This window comes from Oncorhynchus nerka, linkage group LG3 (assembly GCF_034236695.1).
Source record: "Oncorhynchus nerka isolate Pitt River linkage group LG3, Oner_Uvic_2.0, whole genome shotgun sequence".
In the NCBI taxonomy this organism is placed as follows: domain Eukaryota; kingdom Metazoa; phylum Chordata; class Actinopteri; order Salmoniformes; family Salmonidae; genus Oncorhynchus; species Oncorhynchus nerka.
This window is the reverse complement of record NC_088398.1, coordinates 76,300,587-76,313,252: the sequence shown is the minus strand read 5'-3', so window position 1 is coordinate 76,313,252 and position 12,666 is coordinate 76,300,587. Positions and strand designations below refer to the sequence as shown.

General features: G+C 45.9%; 1 protein-coding gene across 5 annotated transcripts in view; it reads left to right on the top strand.

The window, feature by feature from the left end:
- Nucleotides 1-12,666, top strand: part of LOC115117816 (tensin-1-like) — a 351,789-nt gene that overhangs the window by 331,877 nt on the left and 7,246 nt on the right. For all 5 annotated transcript variants that reach the window (XM_065015952.1, XM_065015960.1, XM_065015958.1 and 2 more), the window contains 5 exons: nucleotides 3,759-3,836; nucleotides 5,330-5,401; nucleotides 6,924-7,092; nucleotides 8,204-8,272; nucleotides 8,512-8,541. In XM_065015952.1, the coding sequence (XP_064872024.1) occupies nucleotides 3,759-3,836; nucleotides 5,330-5,401; nucleotides 6,924-7,092; nucleotides 8,204-8,272; nucleotides 8,512-8,541 (418 nt within the window). The remainder of the gene's footprint in view (nucleotides 1-3,758; nucleotides 3,837-5,329; nucleotides 5,402-6,923; nucleotides 7,093-8,203; nucleotides 8,273-8,511; nucleotides 8,542-12,666) is intronic.

Sequence of the window (12,666 nt, the reverse complement as noted above, 5' to 3'; positions counted from 1 at the left end):
ATTTAAAAAATAAATAAATCTAAAAACAATAAAACATCTTAATTGTTGCCATTATAAATTCAGGCTGTAACACAACAAGATGTGGAAAAAGTCAAGGGTTGTGAATCGTTTCTGAAGGCACCATATGTGCGTGTCAGACTCCTCTTACTGGGAACCACAGGGAGATGGCTACTGACCCAGGCACACAGTTAGAGATGACTGAACCAGTCAGACAGCATCAGTCTAAACATGGGCTTATTGAAGAAACCTTATCCCCTAGACTATACTCATTGAATTATGTTCTAAAGGGAGGGACGGAAGTTGAATTGAGACGCTGGGTGTGTGAGTGTGGGTATGGTATGGGGTGAGTGTGGGTATGGTATGGGGTGAGTGTGGGTATGGTATGGGGTGAGTGTGTGTGTGTATGGTGTGAGTGTGTGTGTGTATGGTGTGAGTGTGGGTATGGTATGGTGTGGTGTGAGGTATGGTATGGGGTATGGGGTGATGGTGTGTGTGTGTGTATGGTGTGAGTGTGTGTGGTATGGGGTGAGTGTGGGTATGGTATGGGGTGAGTGTGGGTATGGTATGGGGTGTGTGTGTGTGTGTATGGTGTGAGTGTGGGTATGGTATGGGGTGAGTGTGGGTATGGTATGGGGTGAGTGTGTGTGTGTGTATGTGTGTATGGTATGGGGTGTGTGGGTATGGTATGGGGTGAGTGTGTGTGTGTATGGTGTGAGTGTGTGTGTGTATGGTGTGAGTGTGGGTATGGTATGGTGTGAGTGTGGGTATGGTATGGGGTGAGTGTGTGTGTGTATGGTGTCAGTGTGTGTGTATGGTGTGAGTGTGGGTATGGTATGGGGTGAGTGTGTGTGTGTATGGTGTGAGTGTGGGGTGATGGTATGGGGTGAGTGTGTGTGTGTGTATGGTGTGAGTGTGGGTATGGTATGGGGTGAGTGTGGGTATGGTATGGGGTGAGTGTGTGTGTGTATGGTGTGAGTGTGGGTATGGTATGGGGTGAGTGTAGGTATGGTATGGGGTGAGTGTGTGTGTGTATGGTGTGAGTGTGGGTATGGGGGTGAGTGTGGGTATGGTATGGGGTGAGTGTGTGTGTATGGTATGGGGTGAGTGTAGGTATGGTGTGTGTGTGTGTGTATGGTGTGAGTGTGGGTATGGTATGGGGTGAGTGTGGGTATGGTATGGGGTGAGTGTGTGTGTGGTGTATGGTATGGGGTGAGTGTGGGTATGGTATGGGGTGAGTGTATGGGGTGAGTGTATGGTATGGGGTGAGTGTGGGTATGGTATGGGGTGAGTGTGGGTATGGTATGGGGTGGGTATGGGTATGGTATGGGGGGGTGGGTATGGTATGGGGGAGTGTGGGTATGGTATGGTATGGGGTGAGTGTAGGTATGGTATAGGGTGAGTGTGGGTATGGTATAGGGTGAGTGTAGATATGGTATGGGGTGGGTATGGTATAGGGTGAGTGTGGGTATGGTATAGGGTGAGTGTAGGTATGGTATGGGGTGGGTATGGTATAGGGTGAGTGTGGGTATGGTATAGGGTGAGTATAGGTATGGTATGGGGTGGGTATGGTATAGGGTGAGTGTAGGTATGGTATGGGGTGAGTGTAGGTATGGTATAGGGTGAGTCTAGGTATGGTATGGGGTGAGTGTGGGTATGGTATGGGGTGAGTGTAGATATGGTATGGGGTGAGTGTAGGTATGGTATGGGGTGAGTGTGGGTATGGTATGGGGTGAGTGTGGGTATGGTATAGGGTGAGTGTAGGTATGGTATGGGGTGAATGTGGGTATGGTATGGGGTGAGTGTGGGTATGGTATGGGGTGAGTGTGGGTATGGTATGGGGTGAGTGTGGGTATGGTATGGGGTGAGTGTAGGTATGGTATGGGGTGAGTGTGGGTATGGTATGGGGTGAGTGTGGGTATGGTATGGGGTGGGTATGGTATGGGGTGAGTGTGGGTATGGTATGGGGTGAGTATGGGTATGGTATGGGGTGGGTATGGTATGGGGTGAGTGTGGGTATGGTATGGGGTGAGTGTAGGTATGGTATGGGGTGAGTGTGCGTATGATATAGGGTGAGTGTAGGTATGGTATGGGGGGGTGTGGGTATGGTATGGGGTGAGTGTAGATATGGTATGGGGTGGGTGTGGGTATGGTATGGGGGGTGGGTATGGTATGGGGTGGGGGGTGTGGGTATGGTATGGGGTGAGTGTGGGTATGGTATGGGGGGGGTATGGTATGGGGTGGGTATGGGTATGGTATGGGGGGGGGTATGGTATGGTATGGGGGGTATGGTATGGTATGGGGGGGGTGGGTATGGTATGGGTATGGTATGGGGGTGAGTGTGGGTATGGTATGGGGTGAGTGTGGGTATGGTATGGGGTGGGTATGGGTATGGTATGGTATGGGGTGGGTATGGTATGGTATGGGGTGGGTATGGTATGGTATGGGGGGGTGGGTATGGTGTGGGTATGGTATGGGGTGGGTATGGTATGGTATGGAATGGGGGGGATGGTGGGGTGGTATGGTGTGGGGTGGAGGTATGGTATGGGGTGGGGTATGGTATATGGGGTGGGTGTGGGGTATGGTATGGGGTGAGTGTGGGTATGGTATGGGGTGGGTATGGGTATGGTATGGGGTGGGTATGGTATGGGGTATGGTATGGGGTGGGGGGGTGGGTATGGGTGGGTATGGTATGGGGTATGGTATGGAATGGGGGAATGGGGGTGTGAGTATGGTGTGGGGTGGGTATGGTATGGGGTGAGTGTAGGTATGGTATGGGGTGAGTGTGGGTATGGTATGGGGTGGGTGTGGGTATGGTATGGGGTATGGTATGGGGTAGTGGGGTGGTATGAGGTGGGTATGGCATGGGTGTGGTATGGTATGGGGGTGTGGGTATGGTGTGGGGTGGGTATGGTATGGGGTGGGTATGGTATGGGGTGGGTATGGTATGGGGGAGTGTGGGTATGGTAGGGGTGAGTGTAGGTGGGTATGGGGTGGGTATGGTATGGTATGGGGGGTGGGTATGGTATGGGGTGGGTATGGTATGGGGTGAGTGTGGATATGGTATGGGGTGAGTGTGGGTATGGTATGGTATGGGGTGGGTATGGTATGGGGTGAGTGTGGGTATGGAATGGGGTGAGTGTGGGTATGGTATGGGGTGGGTATGGTATGGGGTGATTGGGTGGTGTGGGTATGGTATGGGGTGAGTGTGGGTATGGTATGGGGGTGAGTGTGGGTATGGTATGGGGTGAGTGTGAGTGTGGGTATGGTATGGGGTCGGTATGGTATGGGGTGAGTGTAGGTATGGTATGGGGTGTATGGGGTGTGAGTGTGGGTATGGGGTGAGTGTGGATATGGTATGGGGTGGGTATGGTATGGGGTGAGTGTGGGTATGGTATGGGGTGAGTGTGGGTATGGTATGGGGTGAGTGTGGGTATGGTATGGGGTGAGTGTGGGTATGGTATGGGGTGAGTGTGGGTATGGTATGGGGTGAGTGTGGGTATGGTATGGGGTGTGGGTCCAGGGTGTGTGATCTACATGTCTTGATGAAGATATGTCATCTTTAAAGAATTGTTGTCCTGTTGGCACAACTAATAATAATCTCTCTCTGTGTGTGTGTGTGTGTGTGTGTGTGTGTGTGTGTGTGTGTGTGTGTGTGTGTGTGTGTGTGTGTGTGTGTGTGTGTGTGTCTGTGTGTGTGTGTGTGTGTGTGTGTGTGTGTGTGTGTGTGTGTGTGTGTGTGTGTGTGTGTGTGTGTGTAGGTTGTCTGTCAGCTCTTGTGTACCAGCACGCCATGACTCCACAGGCCCTGCCCTGTAAACTGGTCGTCCCTACCAGAGGTGAGGTCAGGAGTGTGTCTCTGTCTGTCTATGTGCCTGTGTGTCTGTCTGTCTATGTGCCTGTGTATCTGTCTGTCTATGTACCTGTGTATCTGTCTGTCTATGTGCCTGTGTATCTGTCTGTCTATGTGCCTGTGTGTCTGTCTGTCTATGTGCCTGTGTGTCTGTCTGTCTATGTGCCTGTGTGTCTGTCTGTCTATGTGCCTGTGTATCTGTCTGTCCATGTGCCTGTGTGTCTGTCTGTCTATGTGCCTGTGTGTCTGTCTGTCTATGTGCCTGTGTATCTGTCTGTCTATGTGCCTGTGTATCTGTCTGTCTATGTGCCTGTGTGTCTGTCTGTCTATGTGCCTGTGTGTCTGTCTGTCTATGTGCCTGTGTATCTGTCTGTCTATGTGCCTGTGTATCTGTCTATGTGCCTGTGTATCTGTCTATGTGCCTGTGTGTCTGTCTATGTGTCTGTGTATCTGTCTATGTACCTGTGTATGTGTAAATGTATCTGTGTATCTGTCTATGTGCCTGTGTATCTGTCTATGTATCTGTGTATCTGTGTATCTATGTATCTGTGTATATGTGTATCTGTGTATCTATGTATCTGTGTATCTGTGTATCTGTGTATCTGTGTATCTATGTATCTGTGTATCTATGTATCTGTGTATCTGTGTATCTATGTATCTGTGTATCTATGTATCTGTGTATCTGTGTGTCTGTGTATGTACCTGTGTATCTGTGTATCTGTGTATCTGTCTATGTACCTGTGTATCTGTCTATGTGCCTGTGTATCTGTGTATGTACCTGTGTATCTGTGTATCTGCCTGTGTATCTGTGTATGTACCTGTGTATCTGTGTATGTGCCTGTGTATATGTGTATGTACCTGTGTATCTGTGTATGTACCTGTGTATCTGTGTATGTACCTGTGTATCTGTGTATGTGCCTGTGTATCTGTGTATGTGCCTGTGTATCTCTGTATGTGCCTGTGTATCTGTCTATGTGTCTGTGTATCTGTGTATGGGCATGTGTATCTGTGTATGTACCTGTGTATCTGTGTATGTACCTGTGTATCTGTGTATGTTCCTGTGTATCTGTGTATGTACCTGTGTATCTGTGTATGTACCTGTGTATCTGTGTATGTGCCTGTGTATCTGTGTATGTGCCTGTGTATCTCTGTATGTGCCTGTGTATCTGTCTATGTGTCTGTGTATCTGTGTATGTGCCTGTGTATCTGTGTATGTACCTGTGTATCTGTGTATGTACCTGTGTATCTGTGTATGTTCCTGTGTATCTGTGTATGTACCTGTGTATCTGTGTATGTACCTGTGTATCTGTGTATGTGCCTGTGTATCTGTGTATGTGCCTGTGTATCTGTGTATGTGCCTGTGTATCTGTCTATGTGTCTGTGTACCTGTGTATGTGTAAATGCGTGTTTGTGTCATTTGAAATGGATACGTACAATGTGGTGTGGGGAATTTCTGAATCGTCTCCTGCTGTGTTTCAGATCTCCACCAGGATGTCCCAGATATCGCCACGCCAACCAACCAGGCTGACTACCTCCTGAAACATGGAGCAGGTTAGAAGCCGCATACCATTGTTTTGACTATTGGGTCTGGTTGAGCACATTTCTATGTAATGGAAAGGTCATCTTATTTTGTTGTTCGTTTGTTAGCTTTTTGTGACTTACTCTATACCGTTCCACTGTTGTCCCCACACTGGTGATGTCATCTCCGTGTGACGATAGGGCAGAGGGTCCCTGCTGACTGCCGTGGTAAATCATGTGTCCTTCCAATTATGAGACTGTTGGTTCCTGACTGCTACATTCGGACCCATATCTCTGATGTCTGCCTCAGAAGTCTGTGTGTGTGTGTGTGTGTGTGTGTGTGTGTGTGTGTGTGTGTGTGTGTGTGTGTGTGTGTGTGTGTGTGTGTCTGTCTGTGTTTGTGTGTGTGTCTGTCTGTGTTTGTGTTGTCTCATCCTACATCTACATCTATACATCTAATAAACGACAGCAACGCTAACAGTGCCTGAAATGTTTTCTGTCCAATGACTGAATGTTTTTGACCCCTGACAGTCTTTTCTCCCGTGCAGCCTTGTCCCAGAAAGCATGTACCGTCTTTGACATTCTCTTGCACGAAAATGCAGATGGCCCCTTTTTTTTGGAACGTGTGCAGAAACGCAGAACTTTAAACCTACTAATATCAATTGTGATATGTATGAAATGAATTCCCTTAACAGCATTGGAAACTGTCAAGAATGTACTGTATTTGCATTCAGCATTTTACCCTGTCAATGATTTGCAAAGCTATAAACTGTTGTGCTACATAGTATATATTGAGGTTTCAAAACATTAGGAACACCTGCTCTTTCCGTGACAGACTGACTGGGTGAATCCAGGGGAAAGCTATGATCCCTTATTGATGTCACTTGTTAAATCCACTTCAATCAGTGTAGAATGTTAAAGAAGTATTTTTAAGCTTTCAGACAATTGAGACATGGATTGTGTATGTGTGCCATTCAGAGGGTGACGATTTAAGTCCCTTCGACCGGGGTTTGGTAGTAGGTGCCAGGCGCACCGGTTTGAGTGTGTCAAGAACTGCAACGTTTCTGGGGTTTTCACGCTCAACAGTTTCCAGTGTGTATCAAGAATGCTCCACCACCCAAAGGACATCTAGCCAATTTGACACAACTGTAGGAATCATTGGAGTCAATATGGGCCAATATCTCTGTGGAACGCTTTCGACACCTTGTAGAGTCCATGCGCCCCGGCGAATTGAGGCTGTTCTGAGGGGCAAAAGGGGTTGCAGCTCAATATTAGGAAGGTGTTCTTAATGTTTTGTCCACTCAGTGTGCGACAAATAGCATTTTGTAATAGATTACTCCATGTTACTCTGATCTTAAGCATACATAATACATCCTATAAATTAAACGAATGTAAACTGTTGGTCATGTCACGTCACAACAGAAAGCACTACAACCAAACCAATACATGTTGTAGCATTGAAAAGCCCATGACATCATCTCTCTCCTTTTTGACCTCTCTCCTCTTTCCAGTGTGAAATGCACTGTGCTGATTAGCTACACTCTTTTTTCCCCAGCATGCAATGTGCTGTACATCAACTCGGTGGACATGGAGTCTCTGACAGGACCTCAGGCCATCGCCAAGGCGATCTCGGAGACGATGGCCGCCGCGTCCCCGCCCACCGCCACCGTTGTGCACTTCAAGGTGTCGCCCCAAGGCATCACCCTGACGGATAACCAGAGGAAGTGAGTAGGGAGTAGGGAGTAGGACAAACAAGCCATTATAATGGAGTAGTGGTGTAGTGGAGTAGTGGAGTCGGGGTGTAGTGGTGGAGTAGGGGTGTAGTGGTGGATTATGCGTGTAGTTGAGTAGTGGAGTAGGAGAGTATGGGTGGAGTAATGGAGTAGGGGTGTTGTGGTGGAGTAGTGGTGGAGAAGTGAAGTAGGGATGTAGTGGAGTAGGGTTGAGTAGTGGAGTAGTGGGATAAGGGTCTGGTAGAGTAGGGGTGGAGTGGTGGAGTAGGGGTGTAGTGGAGTAGGGGTGTAAAGGTGTAGTAGTGGAGTAGTGAGGTAGGGGTGTAGTAGTGGAGTAGTTGTGGAGTAGGGTGTAGTGGTGGAGTAGTGGAGTAGGGGTGTGGGGTGTAGTGGTGGAGTAGTGACATAGTGGAGTAGGGGTGAAGGGGTGAAGTAGTGGTGTAGTAGGGATGGAGTGGTGGAGTAGGGATGTAGTAGTGGAGTAGGGGTGTAGGGGGTAGTGAATGAGTACTGGAGTAGGGGTGGAGTAGAGGTGTAGTTGTGGAGTAGAGGTGTAGTAGTGGAGTAGTGGTATAGTGGTGGAGTAGTGGAGTAGGGGTGGAGTAGGGGTGTAGTGGTAGAGTAGGGGAGTAGTGGTGGAGTACTGGATTAGGGTTATATTGGAGTGATGGTGGAGTAGTGGATTAGGGGTATAGTGGAGTAGGGGTGTACCTTTTTTCAAGGGACAGTTTACCCACCTTTTTTAAGGGACAGTTCACCCACCTTTTTAAGGGACAGTTTACTCACCTTTTTTCAAGGGACAGTTTACCCACCTTTTTTTAAGGGACAGTTCACCCACCTTTTTAAGGGACAGTTTACTCACCTTTTGCGGAAAAATGCATGAAAAGTATAGGTAGTGTTACTTTTTTAATCGCGATGAGAGTTCACTCTACAAGACTCTATATTGCACTTTTAAAAATGATCAACAATATTTGAACCATAATGACAATATTTCAAACGGCTCACTCTGACTGAGGGCTCTTTTCAATCCAACCTGCGCTGTACTGTAGTAGTCTATGAGTTGCTATAGTGCAGTGTGTTAAACCTTGTTTTTACCTAACAGGCGTTTCTTCCGGCGCCACTACCCTATCAACACTGTCACGTTTTGTGACGTCGACCCTCAGGAGAGAAAGTGAGTGTCCACACTGAGCTACAACACACACACATACATACATATATACACACACACACACACACACACACACACACACACACACACACACACACACACACACACACACACACACACACTTTCGGGGACAGTAAACGAAAGGCAGTAATCTCTGCTGTTTGAAATGAACGGGGCCTATGACCTGAATGTATCATACATAATGTTACATGATATAATACTGTTTATTTATCTCTCTATAGGTGGAATAAACCTGATGGGGGCACAGCCAAGTAAGTATACAGTATATGCATTTGAGTACCAAATCAAATGTAATTTTATTTGTCACATGCGCCGAATACAACAGGTGTAGTAGACCTTACAGTGAAATGCTTACTTACAAGCCCTTAACCAACAGGTGTAGTAGACCTTACAGTGAAATGCTTCTTACAAGCCCTTAACCAACAGGTGTAGTAGACCTTACAGTGAAATGCTTCTTACAAGCCCTTAACCAACAGGTGTAGTAGACCTTACAGTGAAATGCTTCTTACAAGCCCTTAACCAACAGGTGTAGTAGACCTTACAGTGAAATGCTTCTTACAAGCCCTTAACCAACAGGTGTAGTAGACCTTACAGTGAAATGCTTCTTACAAGCCCTTAACCAACAGGTGTAGTAGACCTTACAGTGAAATGCTTCTTACAAGCCCTTAACCAACAGGTGTAGTAGACCTTACAGTGAAATGCTTCTTACAAGCCCTTAACCAACAGGTGTAGTAGACCTTACAGTGAAATGCTTCTTACAAGCCCTTAACCAACAGGTGTAGTAGACCTTACAGTGAAATGCTTCTTACAAGCCCTTAACCAACAGGTGTAGTAGACCTTACAGTGAAATGCTTCTTACAAGCCCTTAACCAACAGGTGTAGTAGACCTTACAGTGAAATGCTTCTTACAAGCCCTTAACCAACAGGTGTAGTAGACCTTACAGTGAAATGCTTCTTACAAGCCCTTAACCAACAGGTGTAGTAGACCTTACAGTGAAATGCTTCTTACAAGCCCTTAACCAACAGGTGTAGTAGACCTTACAGTGAAATGCTTCTTACAAGCCCTTAACCAACAGGTGTAGTAGACCTTACAGTGAAATGCTTCTTACAAGCCCTTAACCAACAGGTGTAGTAGACCTTACAGTGAAATGCTTCTTACAAGCCCTTAACCAACAGGTGTAGTAGACCTTACAGTGAAATGCTTCTTACAAGCCCTTAACCAACAGGTGTAGTAGACCTTACAGTGAAATGCTTCTTACAAGCCCTTAACCAACAGGTGTAGTAGACCTTACAGTGAAATGCTTCTTACAAGCCCTTAACCAACAGGTGTAGTAGACCTTACAGTGAAATGCTTCTTACAAGCCCTTAACCAACAGGTGTAGTAGACCTTACAGTGAAATGCTTCTTACAAGCCCTTAACCAACAGGTGTAGTAGACCTTACAGTGAAATGCTTCTTACAAGCCCTTAACCAACAGGTGTAGTAGACCTTACAGTGAAATGCTTCTTACAAGCCCTTAACCAACAGGTGTAGTAGACCTTACAGTGAAATGCTTCTTACAAGCCCTTAACCAACAGGTGTAGTAGACCTTACAGTGAAATGCTTCTTACAAGCCCTTAACCAACAGGTGTAGTAGACCTTACAGTGAAATGCTTCTTACAAGCCCTTAACCAACAGGTGTAGTAGACCTTACAGTGAAATGCTTCTTACAAGCCCTTAACCAACAGGTGTAGTAGACCTTACAGTGAAATGCTTCTTACAAGCCCTTAACCAACAGGTGTAGTAGACCTTACAGTGAAATGCTTCTTACAAGCCCTTAACCAACAGGTGTAGTAGACCTTACAGTGAAATGCTTCTTACAAGCCCTTAACCAACAGGTGTAGTAGACCTTACAGTGAAATGCTTCTTACAAGCCCTTAACCAACAGGTGTAGTAGACCTTACAGTGAAATGCTTCTTACAAGCCCTTAACCAACAGGTGTAGTAGACCTTACAGTGAAATGCTTCTTACAAGCCCTTAACCAACAGGTGTAGTAGACCTTACAGTGAAATGCTTCTTACAAGCCCTTAACCAACAGGTGTAGTAGACCTTACAGTGAAATGCTTCTTACAAGCCCTTAACCAACAGGTGTAGTAGACCTTACAGTGAAATGCTTCTTACAAGCCCTTAACCAACAGGTGTAGTAGACCTTACAGTGAAATGCTTCTTACAAGCCCTTAACCAACAGGTGTAGTAGACCTTACAGTGAAATGCTTCTTACAAGCCCTTAACCAACAGGTGTAGTAGACCTTACAGTGAAATGCTTCTTACAAGCCCTTAACCAACAGGTGTAGTAGACCTTACAAGCCCAGTGAAAGCTTCTTACAAGCCCTTAACCAACAGGTGTAGTAGACCTTACAGTGAAATGCTTCTTACAAGCCCTTAACCAACAGGTGTAGTAGACCTTACAGTGAAATGCTTCTTACAAGCCCTTAACCAACAGGTGTAGTAGACCTTACAGTGAAATGCTTCTTACAAGCCCTTAACCAACAGGTGTAGTAGACCTTACAGTGAAATGCTTCTTACAAGCCCTTAACCAACAGGTGTAGTAGACCTTACAGTGAAATGCTTCTTACAAGCCCTTAACCAACAGGTGTAGTAGACCTTACAGTGAAATGCTTCTTACAAGCCCTTAACCAACAGGTGTAGTAGACCTTACAGTGAAACCTTAACCAACAGTGTAGACCTTACAGTGAAATGCTTCTTACAAGCCCTTAACCAACAGGTGTAGTAGACCTTACAGTGAAATGCTTCTTACAAGCCCTTAACCAACAGGTGTAGTAGACCTTACAGTGAAATGCTTCTTACAAGCCCTTAACCAACAGGTGTAGTAGACCTTACAGTGAAATGCTTCTTACAAGCCCTTAACCAACAGGTGTAGTAGACCTTACAGTGAAATGCTTCTTACAAGCCCTTAACCAACAGGTGTAGTAGACCTTACAGTGAAATGCTTCTTACAAGCCCTTAACCAACAGGTGTAGTAGACCTTACAGTGAAATGCTTCTTACAAGCCCTTAACCAACAGGTGTAGTAGACCTTACAGTGAAATGCTTCTTACAAGCCCTTAACCAACAGGTGTAGTAGACCTTACAGTGAAATGCTTCTTACAAGCCCTTAACCAACAGGTGTAGTAGACCTTACAGTGAAATGCTTCTTACAAGCCCTTAACCAACAGGTGTAGTAGACCTTACAGTGAAATGCTTCTTACAAGCCCTTAACCAACAGGTGTAGTAGACCTTACAGTGAAATGCTTCTTACAAGCCCTTAACCAACAGGTGTAGTAGACCTTACAGTGAAATGTAGTAGACCTTACAGTGAAATGCTTCTTACAAGCCCTTAACCAACAGGTGTAGTAGACCTTACAGTGAAATGCTTCTTACAAGCCCTTAACCAACAGGTGTAGTAGACCTTACAGTGAAATGCTTCTTACAAGCCCTTAACCAACAGGTGTAGTAGACCTTACAGTGAAATGCTTCTTACAAGCCCTTAACCAACAGGTGTAGTAGACCTTACAGTGAAATGCTTCTTACAAGCCCTTAACCAACAGGTGTAGTAGACCTTACAGTGAAATGCTTCTTACAAGCCCTTAACCAACAGGTGTAGTAGACCTTACAGTGAAATGCTTCTTACAAGCCCTTAACCAACAGGTGTAGTAGACCTTACAGTGAAATGCTTCTTACAAGCCCTTAACCAACAGGTGTAGTAGACCTTACAGTGAAATGCTTCTTACAAGCCCTTAACCAACAGGTGTAGTAGACCTTACAGTGAAATGCTTCTTACAAGCCCTTAACCAACAGGTGTAGTAGACCTTACAGTGAAATGCTTCTTACAAGCCCTTAACCAACAGGTGTAGTAGACCTTACAGTGAAATGCTTCTTACAAGCCCTTAACCAACAGGTGTAGTAGACCTTACAGTGAAATGCTTCTTACAAGCCCTTAACCAACAGGTGTAGTAGACCTTACAGTGAAATGCTTCTTACAAGCCCTTAACCAACAGGTGTAGTAGACCTTACAGTGAAATGCTTCTTACAAGCCCTTAACCAACAGGTGTAGTAGACCTTACAGTGAAATGCTTCTTACAAGCCCTTAACCAACAGGTGTAGTAGACCTTACAGTGAAATGCTTCTTACAAGCCCTTAACCAACAGGTGTAGTAGACCTTACAGTGAAATGCTTCTTACAAGCCCTTAACCAACAGGTGTAGTAGACCTTACAGTGAAATGCTTCTTACAAGCCCTTAACCAACAGGTGTAGTAGACCTTACAGTGAAATGCTTCTTACAAGCCCTTAACCAACAGGTGTAGTAGACCTTACAGTGAAATGCTTCTTACAAGCCCTT